The sequence below is a fragment of the Plectropomus leopardus genome, chromosome 24 (genome assembly GCF_026936395.1).
Source record: "Plectropomus leopardus strain MGB_pleo_1.0 chromosome 24, ASM2693639v1, whole genome shotgun sequence".
In the NCBI taxonomy this organism is placed as follows: domain Eukaryota; kingdom Metazoa; phylum Chordata; class Actinopteri; order Perciformes; family Serranidae; genus Plectropomus; species Plectropomus leopardus.
The window spans coordinates 2,369,078-2,388,210 of record NC_142199.1 but is presented as its reverse complement, the minus strand read 5'-3'; the positions used below and the strand labels follow the sequence as shown (position 1 = coordinate 2,388,210).

Here is a 19,133-nt window from a genome sequence, read left to right as displayed (position 1 = left end):
ATATGCAAAACTCCAAAGCTGCAGGATCGACACACAATTAAAACGAGGATGAACAACAGCATTTGCATCCGTCTCTGTCAGGTTCGCTCTGCGAGCAGGAAATACTGAAACGGAGGAGAGGAGGTCAAAATACACAGGCTCTGTTTTTGGAATGAGAAGCATATAACTTCAAATATTTTGACTCTTTATTTTAGGAAATATGGAAAACAAGCCTCTCAGCTTTAGCTTGAAACCGTTTCATAAACTAAAGAATATGACAAAAGGAAAACGGAGAAATGACTGCGGATACGGTTGCATATTTCTCTTGACGGTGGCACTCTTGTATCCCAAAATATGTTACAGTTTAACCCTTATAAACCTGGGCAAATTGGCTTGATTGGCCTGAATTTCCCAAAAATTAGCAAGAAAAAAAGGGTTTAAAAAATTGTAAATAAAATAAAAATAAAAAGGAAAAAAACAGCTTTAGAATTATAATAATTATGTTAAATAATTTAAAAAATGTAATTATTAGCTTTTTTTTTCCCTAGCCATTTTTCCGTAGCTTTTTTGTAATTTGTGGAACTTTTCTAATTTCCTTTTCCTCCTTTTTTCTTTTTTTTGGGGGGAAGAAATCACACCAATTTGCACAAAAAAATAATGAAGCCGCTCTGGCTTTCACAGGATTAAAGCAAGACAGTCATACATTTAATGACAAGTAAATAAAATTTACATTAAAGTGCGCGAAGCAACAAGTAACATTCACAGAATAGGAAAAAATATGTAAGAAAATGTACTAAATAAAGACCAAAAAGTATCTCTGTGCATCATTACAAATGTTTGGGGTGTTTTAAGAGAAAAAGAGCGTCAAACTGTCGAGTGTAATAAATGAAAGGTGGATAAAGAGCAACAACTAACAATTATTTTTATTGCTAATTCGCCTAATCTGTCGATTGTTTTCTAACTTTGTCCATAAAATATCAGAAAATGGTGAAAAAAATATCAGTCTGTGTTTCCTAAAGCCCGTGCTGACGTCCTCAAATGTATTTTTTTACCACAATCCAAAGTTTCCTGTCATAGAGGAATTAAAAAAAACAAAATAAATTCACATTTGAGAAGCTTTGATCAAGAACTTTGACTTTATTTCTAAAAAATTATCACTCACGCTGATTAATCAAGTATCAAATTTGTTTCAGCTCTTGATGTGTAGACAAATAAATAAAAATGTAACTAAAGTCTGATGAGACAACAGATTAAATATGGAGGACTGCCAACACAGCTGCACGAATACACAAAGCTGATCATGCATTGAATATCATAAAAGTAAATATCAGTAAAAGTACTGCAAAAATACTACATTGCAAGTAAAAGTGCTGCAAACATTATTTAAAAAAGTGTAGTTTTTCTTGAGTAAAATGTACTTTCAAAGAATCAAAAGTAAATGTGCTCGTTGTGCAAAAAAGCTGCAATCAGAGTGTTTAAAATTACATTAAATATTATTTGGTAATTTTTAATAATGCAAGAATTTAGAGCAGATCGGCACGCTGTCTTAAAAGCTCTCTGTAATTTTAATTATTATTATTTTAATTTGAAATTTTTTTAAACTGACGGAGAGCTTCATTAAGCGTATTCAGTAGGTCGTTTTTTTTTTATTTGTTTGTTTCTTGATAATACATGATGAAGATTTTTTCGATCAAAGTTGCAAAATTAAAGTTACTGTGAGTTTTTAATAGAGTGCGGATCTCCTGAAACAGTTGTTTTTTATGTGCGTAACATCAGCCTTTCTAATCTGAAATAACGCACCAACGTGAGAGCAGCATTTTATCTTGTACTTTATTTTTGTTTCGGTCGATAAATCTGCAGCATTGTGAAATATTTTCAAAGCTGATCACGTGTTTTGATCATTTTACATAAAGCTGGACTTCATTCAGCCTGAGGGAATAAAGTTTTTACCAATGATAAAATAAATAAAGATAAAGATAATAAAGATGAGATAAAAAAGATAAATAAGTAACATGTCGACACTTCAGTACAGTTTACCTCAAATCTGAACTTGAAATTTAAACTGAAAGTTTTGTGCAAATGATGCTTTGGAAAGTTAAAACGTGATTTTCAAGCTCGTGAAAACAAAATTCAGAAGAAAAAAAAGCTTTTGCACGACTGCAGCGTACAAAATAACGGTTCAGGAATCACTTACTTTTTTTACTTTTGTTTTACTGTACGTTATTTGACATAAAAGTTGGTGTTTTTAATTAATTCGGCTCCCAGAAGAAGTCAGATTATAGACTTTTTTTTCAAATGTCACTCAGAATGAAATTTAATTTTACATTAACCAAAATTTAAGGAAAAAAATATCACAAAAAGGGTTAAGGACAATTTTATGAGTTTATTTTTTTAAGATAAAACATATAAAATAACCTTTTTTGCTCGTTAAAAAGTCAGAAGATAAGATGATACTTCATTGTACGTTTTCATAGAAATTTGTTTCACATCTACAAGCTCTAAAACGACATAATGACACAAAAACAAATAAAACACCTAAAAAACATCTGTAAGTTCGCCCTCCGTAATAATAAACCGTCTCTGACGCCAACTTGAAATGTTGAAAAAATGTTTAAAATTTTGACATTAGTGCAAGAGACATTTAGTAATTTTAAAAAATCATCATTTATATTATCGTCCTTCCTGTAGCATTTAAGATTTTGAAAGATTGATTTAAGACGTTTTTATGCCACTTAAGGCCTTTTTTTAGACAAATTAATGTAACGCCTGTTAAGACTTTTTAACATGCAGGACCTCCTGAAGTCCAAAATTTCAGTACTGGTCCTTTGATTTGAAACTTTTAGTACGAAACCTTTTTTAAATATGATTAGTCCAGCTTGTTTTTTAAAAATCAAACCAAGCTGGAGTGAGTTTGCTGAAAAACATGCAGACTTTCCTAACGCGGAGATCTGATCGATCACAGTCTGGAAGATGTTGTCAAATAGATGAATTATGTTTTCTGAATAGCACCGATGTATCTGCTTCCAGCAAAGTGTTTTCTCCGGTTTTTATTCCCATCAGGCTGCAAAATGAGAAAATTTGTCTCCTTTTTTTTCCTTTAAATGTTCACATTGCAAAAATGATTAATCAAGATTCGTTCTTAAAATACGTCGTTTAAATAAAAGTCAACTTTTTGTGAGCAGAAGCACACGTCCTCGCTGCTGTCGTCTTTTTGCGCATGTTTGAAAAAGTGCCAGCCAGAGTATCTCCTCTCTCTCTCTCGCTCACACACACACACACACACACACACACACACACACACACACACACACACAAGGTTCGACTGAGGGCCTGGCATGGATCCTCCGCTCACAGGAGGCAGCGGCGTCCCTCAGGGATCCATAACCAACCAAATAGCTCTGAGAGAGCAGCTAGCTCGCCCAGCTGGGCCTCGGCGCTCTCTCACTCTGTGTGTGTGTGTGTGTGTGTGTGTGTGTGTGTGTGTGTGTGTGTGTGTGTGTGTGTGTGTGTGTGGGAGGAGGATAGCAGACCAGATGACACAGGCGACTCCCAGCAAACTGTGGGCGACACGATCACCTGATCATGTTTGAGTTTGATTGTAAACTTGGAACATACAGTTTTGTCAAAAGTATGTAGACACCCAAACACTGCACCCACATGTGGTTGTTAACCCTTTGAGACCTGAGCAAATTGGCTTGATTTCTTCTTTAAAAAAAAAAACATAGGAAGAAGGCAATCAGCGACAAAAGGGGAAATTACCCCAAAAAATAGTAAGAAATTAGTAAAAAGTACAAGGAAATTACTTAAAAATTAGTTAAAATAAATAATTAAATTTTTAAAAAGTAAATGACCTCAAAAAGATGCTTGAAAAAATTACAGTGGTTCGGTAACATTTTTTTAATGTAATTATGATTATTACCTGTACATAAATTTTCCCTTTTTTCTTTTTTTCCCCTGACATTTTCCTTTTTTTAAAATTAACTTTGTAAATCGACTAATTTCTTGCAATTTGTGGCACATTTCTTTGTCTTAGTCTGCAGCACCAGAAAAGTGACAGGGCTCCAGGTTTCAAAGGGTTAAACATATTTACGCTGCCAAAACAGACTAACCTCCTCGGGTTTCATACTTTTTATTTTCACAACAAATTGAGAAAACAATGCAGTTTGTTTTTTTATATGAGAATATTTTCACGTTGTAACAGGAAAGAGGCAAAAATATGCAAAATGATTGTATTCTGTAGCATTGAGGGTGTCTACAAACTTTTGGCCATATATTATCTGTGAGCTTTTTGTAACTTCTTTAGATAAAATACTCAAACATTATTTATTAACAGATGGTAACAGGGTCTATTTTTTACTCACAAAAATCAGGCAGCAAAGAAAATCAGTGTCCAAAAAGAAAATGTTTATTTTCCTTTAATGTGACGCAGAAACAGTTAATTCAAATGCTTTACATGAATCGATACAGTGAAAAAATAGTTTATGCAGAGCGACATGTTTTATCATTTCAACCAAATCTGGACACCAAAGTTTAAAAGGAAATCTGCTTTTTTGTGGGAGAATTATTTTTATTTATTTATTTTTTGCAGAAGATTTGAAGATCTCGACTCACAGGTCAGATATCTTTAGTCAGTATGTGATTTGAGATTTCATTTTCAAGATTATAATGTGAAGAAATGTTATATTTGAGGCTCCTGATATAGATTTTCTTCACCTTTTGTGTCTTTTTTCTGCAGGAAACACGACGCTGCTCCGTGGTCCCACAGTGGAGGCGCATTTTCACACTTAAAATATGTAAGTTAAACTGACATTTTACCTGCTATCTTCACCTGGTCGGGGTTAAAGGTCGTGTGTGTGTGTGTGTGTGTGTGTGTGTGTGTCTGTCAGGATTTTAAAAGCCTCGGTGGATGCTGCTGCTGGTTGAGTCAGATTTGCGTGTTTCGTGGTGCTGTTCTGCCCTCTGCTGGCGGATGAGAGGACTTACAGCTGAAGGTTTGGATTAAATACTCCTCATTTTTTTATGGCATTTAGAGAAAAAACAATTTATTAGTTTAGAACTATGTTTATTGCAAGATTTTTTTAAATTTTTTTTAACATATTGGTTTTTAAAGAATACTTCACCCTCAAATGACCATTTCTGTGTCAGTTATCACCACGTGTTGCTTTGAATTCATGAAAAAAAAAGTTTTTCTCGCACGACTCCATAATGAACAAAGAATACAGAAACAGAGGAAATGTTGCTGAATTGAAGTCACAGGAGTCCACGTTTAACAAAAGAAAACTATATCAAACAAAAGAACCATATCCAAACTCAGTACAATCTCATTTTTATCTGAAGCATGATACAGTAGAAATACTTTATGCATATTGGCAAAACTAAATATATTAGTTTGTTAATTGTGTTTTTCATTTGCAAACATTGTGTTTGTTCGTACATCGTGGGAAAATTGTAAAACATGTTTTGTTTTTTGTAAAGTTTTAACAGGATATTCCCTCAAATGTTTTCACTTTCAAATTTCGCTGTTTTCAAACGACAGATCGCGCTTTTTTATTTTCGTTTGCCGTCACTAAAACACAGTTTGGCAGCCCTTTTCTTTCTCTCTCTTGCTCTCAAAACTTAAACTGAATCAAACTATAAAACTAAATATAAACCAAGATTCTCGTATTGCACTTCCTGTTTCCTGACTGAAATCTCTTCAAAAACGTATTTAGTGCAGAGTTTGTGCAAAAGCAGCACCGTAATGTTTCTTTTATTGTATAAACCGGCCAAAATAAACTGAGAGTAAACGGTAAATCTAAGCAGCGCTGTTACAGAGTTTCCCTTTTCTCCCTTCAAATGTTTTCAAAAACGTATTTTACCACTAAACTGTCTTTTTATAGTTTGCAAGCAAATGCCACAGCCACCTTTGTTTCATCCTTCTGCTTCATAGACAGCCTAGTTTTCTGAAAAGACCGTCCTCACTGCAGCCAAATACTTATTTATGCACGCTCTCTGCAAAGCCAGACTCCACTGAGAAAAACTGTCATTTAACCTCACTGAAAACAAGAGCTGCTGCTCCGCTGCTGCCTCAATCAGATAGTTTGTTTGTGTTATTTTGTGTTTTTGCTCTTTTTAAGGGTTAATTCAGGTGCACAAAAGTCACACAATAACACACACAAAGTGAAAGATCGAGGCAGCGGGAGACCAGCAGCTCCAGTGTTCAGCGAGGTAAAATCACTGGTTTTGTCAGTGGAGTCTGGCTTTGAAGACAACAAACAAGTTTCACTCGAAGCGCGCGAGAGAGTTCATAAACAGATGTTTTGATATAGTTTTGCTGTTGTTAACCCTTTGCAAACTGGTTTGATTTCTTTTAAAAGCATAGGGAGAGAAGGTAATGTGCGATTTAACACGTGGCCCCCAAAAAAGCAAGAAATGAGTCAAAAGTTACAAGAAAATTACTTCAAAATAAGCAAATAAGAAAAGTTAAAAAAAAAAAAAATACGAGAAAATTACCTGTCAAAAAATGCATTTTTTTTTCTGTGCCACAATTTTAAATATATATTCTAATCATTATAAATATATTTTTTGTACATTTTCCCCTAGTTTCTGATCATTTTCCTCTTTTTTTAAAACTAAAATCAGGTCGTTTTCTTTGTTACCGTTTACAGGTTTCCTGCATCTTGTGGGACATTTCTTGCCGAGTTTCTAATTGCCGTTTTTTTTGTCTTTGACAGAAATTAATCTGATTTTCTCCGGTTTCAGAGGGTTAAACGTGGACTCGTATGACTTAAATTCAGTGAGAATTTCGTCCTGATTTGGATTTTTTGTTCCCCGTGGATGAATGCGAGAATTCAGCTTAACACGGGGTGACTAAATATAACTGATATAAAACGATCATTAGTGGGTTTAAGTTTTCCTTTAAATCGTCTCAAATGTTTTAGAAGTCAAACTCTCCAGAGTAAATATTTTTTGTTAGTATTAATGTTACTTACTACAACCTTTTCAAATTGTTTCTTTCAGTATGCGTTTTATTTTATCTTGGAGAAAGATAAAATAACTTGTTTTTATAAAATGTTTGGATTATCTTGAAAGCGAGCGACACAAATATGTGTGTGCATGAACCTGTGTACAGTGTGTGTGTGTGTGTGTGTGTCTCCCGTCACTCCCGTCTCCTCTTCCTCGTCGTAGTTCAAGGTCGCCGTGCGGCTATTTCTAGCTCGTCTTCACTTTGATTCGTGTCGCAAAATGACAAGGTAACGCAACTCGGGGGGTCAGCTGTGTTACAGGAATGCTTCCACAGATCGGGAAAGAGGAAATCAATCCTGCCTGACAGTGTCTTCAGGATACTCCGACCTGACTGGACCATGACAACTGCACACACACACACACACACACACACACACACACACACACACACTCAGGAGCGTGTAGAGATAAACACTTAAACGCACACAAACAAACACATGTAGTACACACAAACAACCAAATATAGCACACGCGCGCTTCAGCTGTCTCTCTGTCTGACACGGACGACCCCTGTCAGCTCCGGTTTGTCTGGCGTCTTGTCAAGGTGCATCAGAGAGACAAGGTGGCGGCCAAAAAGTTCATCAACAACTAACCGCTGCCGAAAAGTTGGGCTCAGATTAGATGGAGATCAGTGTGGGTGAACTGGCTGTTCACACCTGCTGTTAATGTTTCTGAATGCGTCTTGAGATTCGATTGCTCGGACCGCGATCGGAGGTCGTCCACATTTTTTCAGCCGTGCGCGCTCATAGACATACTATACACGTGGATGCCGCCATCAACGCAGCCGCCATCCTGCGTGGGCGGCAGCTGTGCTGACTTACTGCATTAGTCAGTGGAGGCAGAAATCTCTCAGTGATTACACTGAGCTGTTTGATTCAAACTTTCTGTTGCTGCCTTTACACAGGTGAGACGCGGCGCTGAAGGACTGTCTTCGGAGCCGCTCACCTTCACGGGACAACGAACGGTAAATTCAGCATCCGCCTGCAGCTGCTACACGAAACCAAAACGGCTCATCTTGTCAAAGGTGAGTAACGTTATCTGTGTGATGCTCAGTCTGCAGTCGCCTAGTTTTAGCGGTGTGCTAGTTTTTGATCTGTCTTCTCAACGTAATGCCCCAAAAACTTAAAAAATTCGCTTCAAATTTGGCACAAATGTTAGCTTAAAGTCAGGAATGAAATAATTAGATTGTAGTTGTCAAAGGTCAAGGTCACTGTGACCTTTCTTCCATCTCATTCTCATTGATGCGATATCTCAAGAGCATACCTTGAGAGATTTTTTTCAAGTTTGGCACAAACATCCACTTGGACTCAATGATTAACTGATGAGAATTTGGTGGTCAAAGGTCAAGGCCACGGTGAACTGTCCACCTCTCTCTTTTGAATCCAATATGGCCTTTAAGGAATGTCGTCAAATTTAGCACAAACGTCCAGTTAGACTCAACAATTGATCCTTGGCAGGAAATTATGGTTCGTTACAGTCGCTCTGATGCCGATTATCCCAAGTAAGAATAAGTAGAAGCATATAAAAATATGAATATAAAAGCAGAAATACAGTAATAGTAAACAATTAGCACTAGTATGTAAATATTTAAATATATTAAAAAATATTGTATTCAAAGTGAATAAAAATATAAATGTAAAGAAATACGCTAACTGACAATTAGCACCAGTGTGTGAATATTTAAATAAACGTTAGGATAACAATGATAGTCATAATATTAATAATAATAACAAGCATAGAAATAAAAATTAAAAAACTAAAAATGTGGCCCAACCTGCTTTACAACAAAAAAATTACATACACAGAGTGCTTCACATTAAAAGACAAAGAAGACATAATAATGAAAATAAAAAATGATCAGATAGGATAAAATTTTAATTATGGAATTATAATATAGATAATGTGCTGAGTGTGTAAAATATAAAACTGAGCCTTATGCAACAATGCGACGTATAAAACTAGTCTGTAGGTGAGTTCAAAATATATATTTATATAATATATAAAAATATGTGCACTGAAACAATGAACAGAGATATTTTGGCCTTAAGTAAAGAATTCAAAACAAACTATGACGATATTTCATATCCAGATAAGATGAAGAAACGATGACATCACATATCCAAAAATACTTTCGTGGCCGTTAAATTACGTTTTAGTTTTCTTTGCATCGCCTGCTCCCTCCGAGGTTGTAATATGTGGTGTTTTTGTGGCCAAACAACGCCTGCGAGCGCTGATAATTACAACAGGGCCCGTGGCTGCGTGTACCCGGCCTCCCTCCCTCGCCTGTCTGGAAACACTCGGGCATTTGCGGAGGACGGTGGGAGGGTCGCGCAGGGGTTGCGAGGGGGACATATTTCTGACGAATGTGCCATCTCCATAATTAGCTCAGAAGCAACATATGAAACATTAAACACGCCAGGCGCTGACGACAATCAAAACATTTCATTTGTTGTCAATTATTCATTACTTTGAAGGTTCTGAAGGGGTCGTTAATATGGAAATAAGCTTGCGATGCTAACAAGGTTGTACTATCTGATTCCAGATCATTTGAGCACAGAGCACCCCCTCCTTTCCTTTTTTTCTTTTAGGCTAATATTTTGCCTTTTCTGTGGCTTTCACTGGGATTTTTTCTCTTTTTCATTGAGCTTGTTCTTCAAACAACTGAGTCAAAAACAAGCTGCTTTTATCCACTTTATTAAAAGTATTTGATAGATTCGTTTGATAGCTTCATGTTCAGCTCGGGCTCAAATGAAGTTAAACCACCCAAAACTAATGCAGTACATTGTTTTTTTTAGTTTCCCTTTTGCACCTGGCTTATTAACGTGTGCTTCCCCTCAGTGGCTGTCATGCCAGACCCGCCAAGAGAGCGGCCACTAAAGGTCCCCTGTCTGTAGCTTTTCACGGTTTAGTTCCCCTACAATTAATTAACGGGATGAAAAGTCTCACGCAGCAGCTCACCGCTGCAGCTACCTTTGCCAGCTGTCAAATTGGAGAGACGTGGACTGGAAAAATAAGCCTGAGACTGGGGCTATTTAAAGTAATTAGTTCTGATGCATGCAGCTCAGTCCCTATTACCTGTCGACTGCGTCGTTCGGTTGAGTTTGTTGCCACAAATGATGGAGGGGTTAAAGTCGAGGACCCAACTGGAAATGTTTTCCAGAGGAAAAATGTTAAAAACCAAAAATCAGGGGTGAAATTACGTATTTTAAGAGTCATGTGACTGACTTGAAATTTGCATGTGAATTTTTAAATATTTGTATATGACATTTTAATAAATGTTTCAATGACTTGAGACATTTCCCTTGTATTTTTTGATGATTTTTTAAAAATTACTAAGTGAGAAAATGTGGTTTTCTTTTTTCATGTGTAAGTTTTTTGTAACTGTTTCTTTTTGTAATACTCATTTTGACCACAAGAGGCTGAAGCGCACCACCAGGGAACTTTTCATTGCAAAATCTAACATCAACAGTAAGGGCGAGCATTCAACTGTTGGGCTGTGTTCCTCATTATATGCAATGCTGATTTAATCAGTCACTCTGAATCCCCACTCTGGCCCGTCAGCTCATTTTTGATTGTTTCATATTTCACAGAGATGTCCACATTTGACTTGTGTGTTCAACAATTTAATCCTAGAGGTCTGAACTGACTGAGGGGGATGTTAAAGGACTGAGAGCATTGTAATTGCAGTATTCAATAAATATATGATAACCATAGTTATTTATATCGCCAAAGTTTCCAAATGTCCCACTGACAATACACAAACATACTGTAATTACAAATATTATCCACAGCAGATGTACACACTGACCTAAAGCAGAGGTTACCACGAAGCCTTTCTATGAGGAAGGCAGCCCAACAGTTGAATGCTCACATTATGCTGGAGACTGCTGGTAACTACTACCGTTGATGTTTGATTTTGCAATGAAAAGTCCCCTCATGATGCAATTTAGCCTCCTTTGGTTAAAATGAGCATTACAAAAATAAACAATTTAAAAAATTAGCCTAGTTTTCCTCTTGTAAATAAAAAAAAATGTTTTTCTTGCGCGTTTTGATTTTTGGGGGAGAAAAATAAAAAGAACAACATGTATGGCAAACAAATTGCATTAAGAAATGAAAAATAGTGAAGTGTCAAAAAAGTTATAGTATAGTATGTTGAAAAATGACAAATTTTAAATGCTCCTAAAAGTGACTGAAAACAACATAGAATAGCTTCTATAGATGCGTCATAGTATACGAAGTGGGAAAAAAGGCAAAAAAAACCCAAACCTAACTATTTAACATGGTAAAAAATAGCCAAAAATGGCTGAAAACCACTTAGAATGGCTTGTAGAAGCATGGAAATAAAGTGGAAATAAAGGTCAAAAAAGACCAAAAACGTCATAAGTTAGCATGTCCAAAAAATGGCGTCAAAAGCAATACTATAGTATGGCGAAAAAAGTCAAAATTTGACCCCTCCTAAAAATGGCTAAAAATTATATAGAATAGCTTGTAGAGACGCGTAATAATATACAAAGTGAAAATAAAGTCCAAAAAAGGCCAAAAACCTCATAATTTAGCATGTCCAAAAAATAGCGAGAAAAAGGCAATACTATAGTATGGCGAAAAAAGTCCAAATTTGACCCGCTCCTAAAAATGGCTAAAAATGATATAGATTAGCTTGTACAGACGCGTAATGGAAAACAAAGTGAAAATGAAGTCCAAAAAAGGCCAAAAACCCTCATAATTTAGCATGTCCCAAAAATGGCGAAAAAAGCAATAGTATAGTCCATCCATCCATCCATTTTCTTCCGCTTATCCGGGGTCGGGTCGCGGGGGCAGCAGCCTAAGCAGGGAAACCCAGACTATGTGGCAATAGTATAGTATGGCAAAAAAGTCAAAATTTGACCCCTCCTAAAAATGGCTGAAAACCACTTAGAATAGCTTGTAGAAGCGTGTTATAGTATATAAAGTGGAAATAAAGGTCAAAAAAGGCCAAAAACCTCATAATTTAGCATGTCCAAAAAATGGTGACTAAGGCAATACTATAGTATGGCAAAAAAAAGTCAAAATTTGACCCCTCCTAAAAATGGCTGAAAACCACTTAGAATAGCTTGTAGAAGCGCGTTATAGCATACAAACTGGAAATGAAGGTCAAAAAAGGCCAAAAAAGGCCAAAAACCTCATAAGCTAACATGTCCAAAAAATGGCGACAAAGGCAATACTATAGTATGGCGAAAAAAGTCAAAATTTGACCCCTCCTAAAAATGGCTGAAAACCACTTAGAATAGCTTGTAGAAGTGCGTTATAGCATACAAAGTGGAAATAAAGGTCAAAAAAGGCCAAAAACCTCATAATTTAGCATGTCCAAAAAATGGCGACAAAGGCAATACTATAGTATGGCGAAAAAAGTCAAAATTTGACCCCTCCTAAAAATGGCTGAAAACCACTTAGAATAGCTTGTAGAAGCGCGTTATAGCATACAAACTGGAAATAAAGGTCAAAAAAGGCCAGAAAACCTCATAATTTAGCATGTCCAAAAAATGGCGACAAAGGCAATACTATAGTATGGCGAAAAAAGTCAAAATTTGACCCCTCCTAAAAATGGCTGAAAACCACTTAGAATAGCTTGTAGAAGCGCGTTATAGCATACAAAGTGGAAATAAAACTCAAAAAAGGCCAGAAAACGTCATAAGTTATCATGTCCAAAAAATGGCGACAAAGGCAATACTATAGTATGTCGAAAAAAGTCAAAATTTGAGCCCTACTAAAAATGGCTGAAAACCACTTAGAATAGCTTGTAGAAGCGTGTTATAGCATACAAACTGGAAATAAAACTCAAAAAAGGCCAGAAAACCTCATATTTTGGCATGTCCAAAAAATGGCGACAAAGGCAATACTATAGTATGGCGAAAAAAGTCAAAATTTGACCCCTACTAAAAATGGCTGACAACCACTTAGAATAGCTTGTAGAAGCGCGTTATAGCATACAAAGTGGAAATAAAGTTAAAAAAAGACCAAAAACCTCATAATTTAGCATGTCCAAAAAATGGCGACAAAAGCAATACTATAGTATGGCGAAAAAAGTCAAAATTTGACCCCTCCTAAAAATGGCTGACAACCACTTAGAATAGCTTGTAGAAGCGCGTTATAGCATACAAAGTGGAAATAAAACTCAAAAAACGCCAGAAAACGTCATAAGTTATCATGTGCAAAAAATGGCGACAAAGGCAATACTATAGCATGGCGAAAAATGTCAAAATTTGAGCCCTACTAAAAATGGCTGAAAACCACTTAGAATAGCTTGTAGAAGCGTGTTATAGCATACAAACTGGAAATAAAACTCAAAAAAGGCCAGAAAACCTCATATTTTGGCATGTCCAAAAAATGGCGACAAAGGCAATACTAAAGTATGGCGAAAAAAGTCAAAATTTGACCCCTACTAAAAATGGCTGACAACCACTTAGAATAGCTTGTAGAAACGTGTTATAGCATACAAAGTGGAAATAAAGTTAAAAAAAGACCAAAAACCTCATAATTTAGCATGTCCAAAAAATGGCGACAAAAGCAATACTATAGTATGGCGAAAAAAGTCAAAATTTGACCCTGCCTAAAAATGGCTGAAAACCACTTAGAATAGGTTGTAGAAGCGCGTTATAGCATACAAACTGGAAATAAAACTCAAAAAAGGCCAGAAAACCTCATATTTTGGCATGTCCAAAAAATGGCGACAAAGGCAATAGTATAGTATGGCGAAAAAAGTCAAAATTTGAGCCCTCCTAAAAATGGCTGAAAACCACTTAGAATAGCTTGTAGAAACGCGTTATAGCATACAAAGTGGAAATAAAGTTAAAAAAAGACCAAAAACCTCATAGTTTAGCATGTCCAAAAAATGGCGACAAAGGCAATACTATAGTAGCAGTAGTAGTACAGTGTAGGAACATTTATATTATTTTGGAGTGAAGTTAATTCCAATTTGCATTGTTGCTAATTGTGTTTACAATCCAAGAAAATTGATTAGTATCTTCAAAATAAAGAGTACATGTGACTAAATTGACTTTATAAGTTATTTAAAAGTTGGCAGTTTAGATTTTACAAAATTGAAGAAAAAGAAATCTTTAAATTAGTGTTTTATTAAAATGTTTCACGCATTCAGTCTATCACAATAACAAAAGGATTCGGGAATTTGTTAAATGTGCCATGGTGACGCTGACTTAAAAACACAAGTCAAATAGTACACACAAAGAGCTACATTATGCTGCGTAGAACTGTGAAATGTCCCGAAAACATTTCTTTAACTGTATCCAGAAAAAACAAATTTAAAGGGAAGTGCAAACATTGGAAAACAGAACGTAAAAGTATAAGTGAGTTAAGAGTTTTTTACAAAGTGCAACAAGAACAGATCCTTCTGAGGGCTTTAAAGAATTTAAAGTGTTAATGTGCACAGTTTTGTGATGCCATAGTGAGACAAATTTTGTAAACGCATTCAGACAGTGTCCTTTTGGTCACATTTAAAATTCATTAATATTGCATCTATATATATATATGTGTATATTTATAATTACTCAATAGTTAGCTTTGTACACAAACACATACTTTAATGTAAAAATTAGTCCAAATGTGCCCAAACAAACAGGGACCAATGAAGTTTTAGCAGCATTGTTGGCGCTTGTTGCCAGAGGAGAAACACCTGATTAGTTAAAAATGTATTGAAAATAAAGGTACAAATACAGTATTGTGAGGCTCATAAAAACTGGCAGCCCTCATTAGCAGGTTAATATTACTGGTACCCTACAGCCAGTGGGAACAAGTCCCCCTTGGCACGGACCGACCCACCTTTCCCTAATAATGCATAGAAGTGAATGGATGACGTGAGTTCAGCTGTGGCCCTTTTGGATTCTATGCAGGATTTAAAGTTCATTTTTGGTCACACCCATTTAAATGTCCCCATGAAAAAATGTATGTGGAGGTGTAGCGATTTGCCCCAGCCAGCAGGGTTTACACTGCACCAGTTCACCTTTTCATCAGTAGCAGCCGTCCTTCCAGGTGCTGTCTCGAAGGCCACTGAGGGTGGACGAGCTCTCCGGAGGCGTCAGTAAACTGCGAAAGAGAATACAGAGAGATCATATTAAATTATGTTAAACTGAAAACAATGCGATCAAGCAATGCGGTATGTTTTAGAGATCTGGATCGTCGACCATTGACAAAGAAATTCTGATCAGGTCATCCTTAAGTCAAAGAGCATGTTTGTGCCAAATGTGAATATATATTATTATTATCTTGTCCTCCCTCATAGATGGTTGCAGATGGGCTGGTGCTGGTGGACACTGTCTCTGAGAGCTAATCAAGAGTCCTCAGGTTTGTCCAAATCCTGCACGTTTATTACTTTATTCCTGAAAGTTATTTACTTGGCTTTATCTTCCATTGTCCAGTACCAATGGTAACAATTTGTGTAACAATAAAGTCTATAAAACTGTATTATTGTATAATTGAACTTGTTTGGATGTAATTCAGTTGAATCATAGAAAAAGTGTTAAAGCACTGTGACAGTTGGAATAATTTTGACACAGCAACTGGCCATCTTGATAGACAAAAACAGTATATTTTTGAATACTTTTTTGACAAATTATACTTATACTACCTTTTTCTGATATACAAGGAGTTTTACATGCTTTACTGCCTTTTTGTTATTTTTTGACATATTACACTGAGTTTTTTTTTTAACATACTGGTCTGACTTATATATTACATTTTGTAAATTTGTTTTTCATCTCATACTGATTTCTGACACAAATTATGCTGTCATTTTTGGTTCCTGGAGTTGTTATATTTTGGACTTACAGTATGACATTTGTCTGACATGCTATGAGTTGTTGACATCCTATACTAACTTTGTATTTAATGTTTTTGACATTGAACTAGCTGACATAGTATTGTATAATATGAGTACTTTTTTGCATACTACACTGACTTATTTCATAAACTGCATGAACTGCAACTCTCTAAAGCATGTCCCGTGTGTCTGCAGGACAGATGAAGTGGTCCAGAAAACCATACAGGACAAGTTCGGAGAGTGCACCGCGCTAAGCATCGCTCATCGTCTCAACACGATCACAGACAGCGACGGGACACCGGTGAGTCCTTCACTCTCTGATTCTAGAAAAAAAGTACTCAGTTGAGATTTTTACTGCACAAGGTATAGAAGTTAAGATGTTGAAGCTGCTGCTACAGTATGTTCATTTTCAGGGTTTTAATGATTCTGATACATCATTTTTAAACCCAACTGAAAGTACAAACAGCCGCTCTATAACAAATGTGGTTTTGTTTCCAGGTTCTAGATGCTTCACTATCTGGATGGCATCTTTTATAAAATGGTGCAGCAGATTGGAAAGCAAGAGGCAGCTAAACAGGCAAGTTTGAACTGCAGAACAGAAACACATTTTCAAAGATTAAAATAGCTTTTGTCTTGAGCATGACTAACTTTGCAAGCTATCTTTCTTCAGGTAGAAGACAACAGAAGCCATCCCAGCATATTAAACGGACATGCAAAACCAGCAGAGGGTAACTTGACGGCCCTGCGAGCCCGGGGAAACTTAAAAACAAAAGTCAAATAGTACACACAAAGAGCTACATTATGCTGCATAGAACTGTGAAATCTCCCGAAAACATTTCTTTAACTGTATCCAGAAAAAACAAATGTAAAGGGAAGTGCAAACATTGGAAAACAGAATGTAAACAAAGCTCCAACTCTGCACTTTGCCAGAATAGTGAAGAAAGCGCCCAGGCTAGTCCTGCTCCTGCAGCCTCTGGTGACAGCACACAGGCCTGATAGCGCTCCAAAGATGGTACGTCAGGAGGCCGATGCCTCAAACGGACATAATACTGTCATTTTTGTAAAGAATGTTGAAATGGATCACTATTTATTGTGTATGTTTTATATTTATCATTATTTCATTTGCTGCTCACTGATGTCTTGATCCTTACAAAGTTGTAAGTGCCTTATATAAGTTTTTGCAGAACTTTAATGTCATAATGTACAAATAAAAAAATAGAATTTTCATTTTCATCAGTCATCAGTCATTAAAAGACACGCGCAGCGATGGGAGTTTTACCTTTCGAGAGGCCGGTTTGCTGTGTAACAGTGTTTTTTAATTTCCCATTTCCCATTCTGTGTTTGAGTTTTAGTGGCGACCCCGTGAGTTTGGAAGCGACATCACAAAAGGAGAGGGTTAAAAGTGTCAGGAGAATGAGTCTGGGTGCGGAAGGCTATGTTGGCGTGATGGATAAGCTGTGTGACAGCCAAACCTGAGATCGCAGGTTCGAATCCAGCGCTGGCAGACCCGGATGCAACGTATAGCTGAGGGGGTTAAGGGGAGGGGAAGAGATGCATCTCATAATGGGGAAGTGGTCAGGAGGGTAGAAGGTAGAGGATAGGGGGTAGAGGGTAGGGGGGGAGGAGGGGCTAGGGGAGGTCAGGTGGCTATTAGAGCCCTAGGTAGGCAAGTAAATAAGTAAGTACTGCTGCTGTGTGCACTCACCAGCAAAGTAACATCTACTTTATGTGAGCTGTGTTTTTAAACTGTTGTTTTTACTCGTTAAAGGGGCACTGCGCCAATTTTACACATCAAGTAATCGTCATGACGAAGTATGACTTGACCCGTGAAAGCGGGTTTATAATCCTTTCCTCTAAGGATTTCGTGGACTGTTTTTTGGATCGTTGCGGCCCAGAATGCCCGATTTCACGGCAGCTTTTTGAAAAAACAGGGGTGCTTGTTGCTATCGTTCGAAGCAGCACCCCTGCTGCGCTTTCCGCCCTGTTGGAATGAGCCAACAGCAGCAGCATTTGAAGTCCGACACTAAGTCAAACAATGCCGAAATTCTCCCACCGACGCACAAACAGCTTCACTCTGTCATTAAAACACTGGGCGCTGTCACTGTGAGGGTAACTCCCAGTGCGAAGCTCGCACTCCAGCTACAGTCGTCTCAGGATAAACAGAGAGAGAGACAAAGAGGCGCTTAGCGAATCAATACGCTGCATGCAACCCAACGCTGAATCAAGATTTTACCTGTTTGAAATAGTTTTAAGTTGCGGCGATCGGACAAAATCGCACGGTTCCGCATTACTGACGGGGATTGGCTTAGCCATTAATTGATGCGATATCAACCTGTGACTGCATGTCTTCTGTGGCTTTGAAGGGAGAGAAAATAACCCAGCTGAGGTCACAGCGATGTCCTGGAGATGACAGATCTTTTTCAAACAAGCCTGCATTAAAAAATAGGGAGTGTAGAGTTTGAAAGATATGTCAGGGAGGATCCACTGTTTTTAGAGGGTGAAAACATTCGACCCAGGAACCCCAAACTAAAGCCGATATTAGGCCAAATAAAAGTAACGGCCAAAATCGATACCTGCTTGGATTCCTAAGTCCAAGGCTGTTGATGGGGAGGCAGGAGCTTTGCTGCCCTCTACTGGACAACTAAGGAAACTCTAGCAGCCCTTCACCAAACGTTTTTACAACATCATCATGTACTGTCTGATTTATTTGCCACAATGATGTCAGTGTCTGCATTTGGATGCATTGTGCCATACCTTTAATAACTTGAAAGCACAAAATAGTCATTTACAATCAGCGTTTCATTCCACACTAAGTGCCAACAGGAAGCAATAATGACAAAACCGTAAATATTTGTATTGATGTTATGTCTAGACGTTATGAAATGATAGACGAAGTATAGATGATACAGTATGATGTTGAATATGTTGTAGTATTCACATTGTACTGTGATTGTCACCCATGAAAGGTCATTTTTTTTACACTGTTGTGAAGAACTGTTGTGAAAAGATTAGTTTGTGTATTTGGCCAAAAAGCTGTGATAAAGCGTGCCCGGTCAAAGTGTGACTTTCAGGTTGTTGTTGCAGCTTGTAAAGAATTTTGGGGGGTTTTGTGTCAATAAAAAAGTTTTGAAACATCCCAGATCCCGAGGGCAGTATTTCTTTTTTGTTAAGAACATAAAAGGCAAGAAACAACAGGATCATTATCGGTTGCATGAAGTGCTTGATAGGCTTTTTTCCCACCGGGATTTAATGTACGCTGTGGAAAGACCTTTTTTGTAGTAAATCCTCCAAATCACTTTTTATTTCCCTTATATGCATCAGAGAGTATCCCGATCAAATT

At 37.0% G+C, this 19,133-nt stretch overlaps 1 protein-coding gene across 6 annotated transcripts in view; it reads left to right on the top strand.

Annotated features, from left to right (window-relative positions):
- The window catches only part of LOC121962891 (uncharacterized), a 326,081-nt gene extending 307,147 nt beyond the window's left edge, over positions 1-18,934 (top strand). For 3 of the 6 annotated variants that reach the window (XM_088074350.1, XM_088074348.1, XM_088074351.1), the window contains 6 exons: positions 4,715-4,772; positions 7,889-8,008; positions 15,257-15,318; positions 15,989-16,094; positions 16,292-16,370; positions 16,464-18,934. In XM_088074350.1, coding sequence (XP_087930476.1) covers positions 4,715-4,772; positions 7,889-8,008; positions 15,257-15,304 — 226 coding nt within the window. In that variant the 3' untranslated portion in view covers positions 15,305-15,318; positions 15,989-16,094; positions 16,292-16,370; positions 16,464-18,934. Of the gene's footprint in view, positions 1-4,567; positions 4,593-4,714; positions 4,773-7,888; positions 8,009-15,256; positions 15,319-15,988; positions 16,095-16,291; positions 16,371-16,463 lie in introns of all 6 variants that reach the window. The other 3 variants (XM_088074353.1, XM_088074352.1, XM_088074349.1) reach the window with 2 other exon arrangements.
- Positions 18,935-19,133: the final 199 nt, after the last annotated feature.